At 39.9% G+C, this 1,956-nt stretch overlaps 1 protein-coding gene across 1 annotated transcript; it reads right to left on the bottom strand.

Moving 5' to 3' along the window:
* Nucleotides 1–867: 867 nt before the first annotated feature.
* Nucleotides 868–1,696, bottom strand: LOC124892997 (the record flags this gene model as incomplete). Its single annotated transcript, XM_047404160.1, has 3 exons — nt 1,412–1,696; nt 1,200–1,264; nt 868–1,054 (listed from the first exon to the last, which is right to left on the bottom strand). Coding segments are annotated over exons 1-3 (537 nt in total), but the record flags the coding sequence as incomplete, so codon positions are not given.
* Nucleotides 1,697–1,956: the final 260 nt, after the last annotated feature.

The raw sequence follows: 1,956 nt of genomic DNA on the forward strand, positions 1-1,956 counted from the left end.
ACCCTCCCCTAGTCCTAACCTGAGTCTTCGATCCATTTTACATATCATTAATCGCCCTAAAATACACCATAGGTACACTTTTAGCCTCCAAGGAACCTCCCAAGGAACTCTATCATAAGTCTTCTCTAAGTCGATAGACACTATGTGCAAATCCTTCATTCTTTCCCTATACTACTCCATTAGTCTCCTAGCGAGATAGATGGATTTATTAGTCTAGCGTATTGACATAAATACAAACTGATTTTCAAAAATAGTAACGTTCCTCTACAACCTCAACTCAATCACTATCTCCCAAACCTTCATAGTGTGACTCAATAGCTTAATACACCTATAATTATTGCAATCCTGAATGCCACCCTTATTCTTATACAACGAAATCATCTAGTCCACCTCCAAGCTTCAGGCATCCTTGCCATATTGAAAATTATTTTAAACAACCAAGTCAACCACTCCATACCTGCCCCTCTTGTGCACTTCAAAAATCCATGGGAATCTCATCTGGCCCCGTTGCTCTAACTCTACACATCCCATGAATAGCCCCCCTAACCTTCTCAACCTTAATGTGCCTACAATAACCATAATCGCAAAACCTTTTGGAATGCTCCAAATCCCTCAACATAATTCTAGTATCCTTTTTTTTGTTCAGGAGCTTATGGAAGTAAGACTGCCATCTCTTTTTAATATGACCCTTCTCCACCAAAACTTTGTCGCCCATATCCTTAATACACTTCACTTGATCAAGGTTCGGAGCATTTCTGTCCCTAACCTTGGGTAGCCTATATAACTTTTTCCCCCACCTTTACTATCTAAAGTTATGTATAAACTCTCGAAAGCAGTATCCTTAGCCATCGGGACTGCTAACTTTACCTTTCTCCTAGCAATCTTATACTCCCAATTTTTCCATTTATCCTCTTCATCCTTACACTCAGCCAACTTTGCATATGCTTTCTTCTTAGCCTCCACCTTCTTCTTCACCTCTTCATTCCACCACCAGTCCCCTTGGTATTTGCTCGAGAGGCCTCTCGAGACACCCAACACCTCTCTTGTTGTCTCCCTAATGCAACTGGCAATCTTATCCCATTTACTATCAGTATCCCCTCTACTCTCTCAAGCCTTCCCCTTCATCAACTTATCCCTTATATCCAGTGCACTAAATAAAGTTAGATTGCCCTATCTAATACTTGGATGATCCTCCATACCTCTCCTCCTCCGCTTCTTTATGATCTCCAAGTCCATCACCAAAAGCCAATATTAGGTCGAAAGACTCTCACTCGATAAGAAGTTACAGTCCTTACAAATACTCTTATATCCTTTCCCCGAGGAGTAAAAAGTTAATTTGGGTCTTGGACACCAAATTATTGAAGGTACCAAGTGAACCTCCTTCTTGGGAAAGTTTGAATTAACTACCTACCACTAATCCAAACACCCAAGCAAAATTCAAAAGTGCCACTCCTTTGGCATTCCTTATACCAAACCCATAGCTTTCATGCACATCATCATAACCCCTTGAAGAAGACCTTATGTGCCCATTGAAATCCCCTCCTATGAAAAGCTTATCATTATTAGGAACATCTCTCACCATCTCATCCAAAGCCTCCCAAAACCTCTTTTTCTCATACTCATCCAAGCCTATATGCAAGGCATATGCACGAATAATATTCCAAGAAAACTCTCCAATAACTAGTTTAATTGACATCATCCTATTGTTGACCCTCTTAACCTCTACCACTTGCTTTCTGAGCACATCATCTACAAGGATACCTACACCATTTCTATTCCTCCCACTTCTTGAGTACCACAACTTATAACTATCTAATACCCTCGCCTTAGTAACTACCTATTTGGTATCTTGGAGACAAGCTATATTAATTCACCTTTTTTCTAAGAATTTTCACTAGCACTAATGATTTCTCTAATAAAGGACATATTTTCTACGATCCTACTCTCAACCTACAA

The sequence above is a fragment of the Capsicum annuum genome, unplaced genomic scaffold, assembly GCF_002878395.1.
Source record: "Capsicum annuum cultivar UCD-10X-F1 unplaced genomic scaffold, UCD10Xv1.1 ctg52975, whole genome shotgun sequence".
In the NCBI taxonomy this organism is placed as follows: Eukaryota; Viridiplantae; Streptophyta; class Magnoliopsida; order Solanales; family Solanaceae; genus Capsicum; species Capsicum annuum.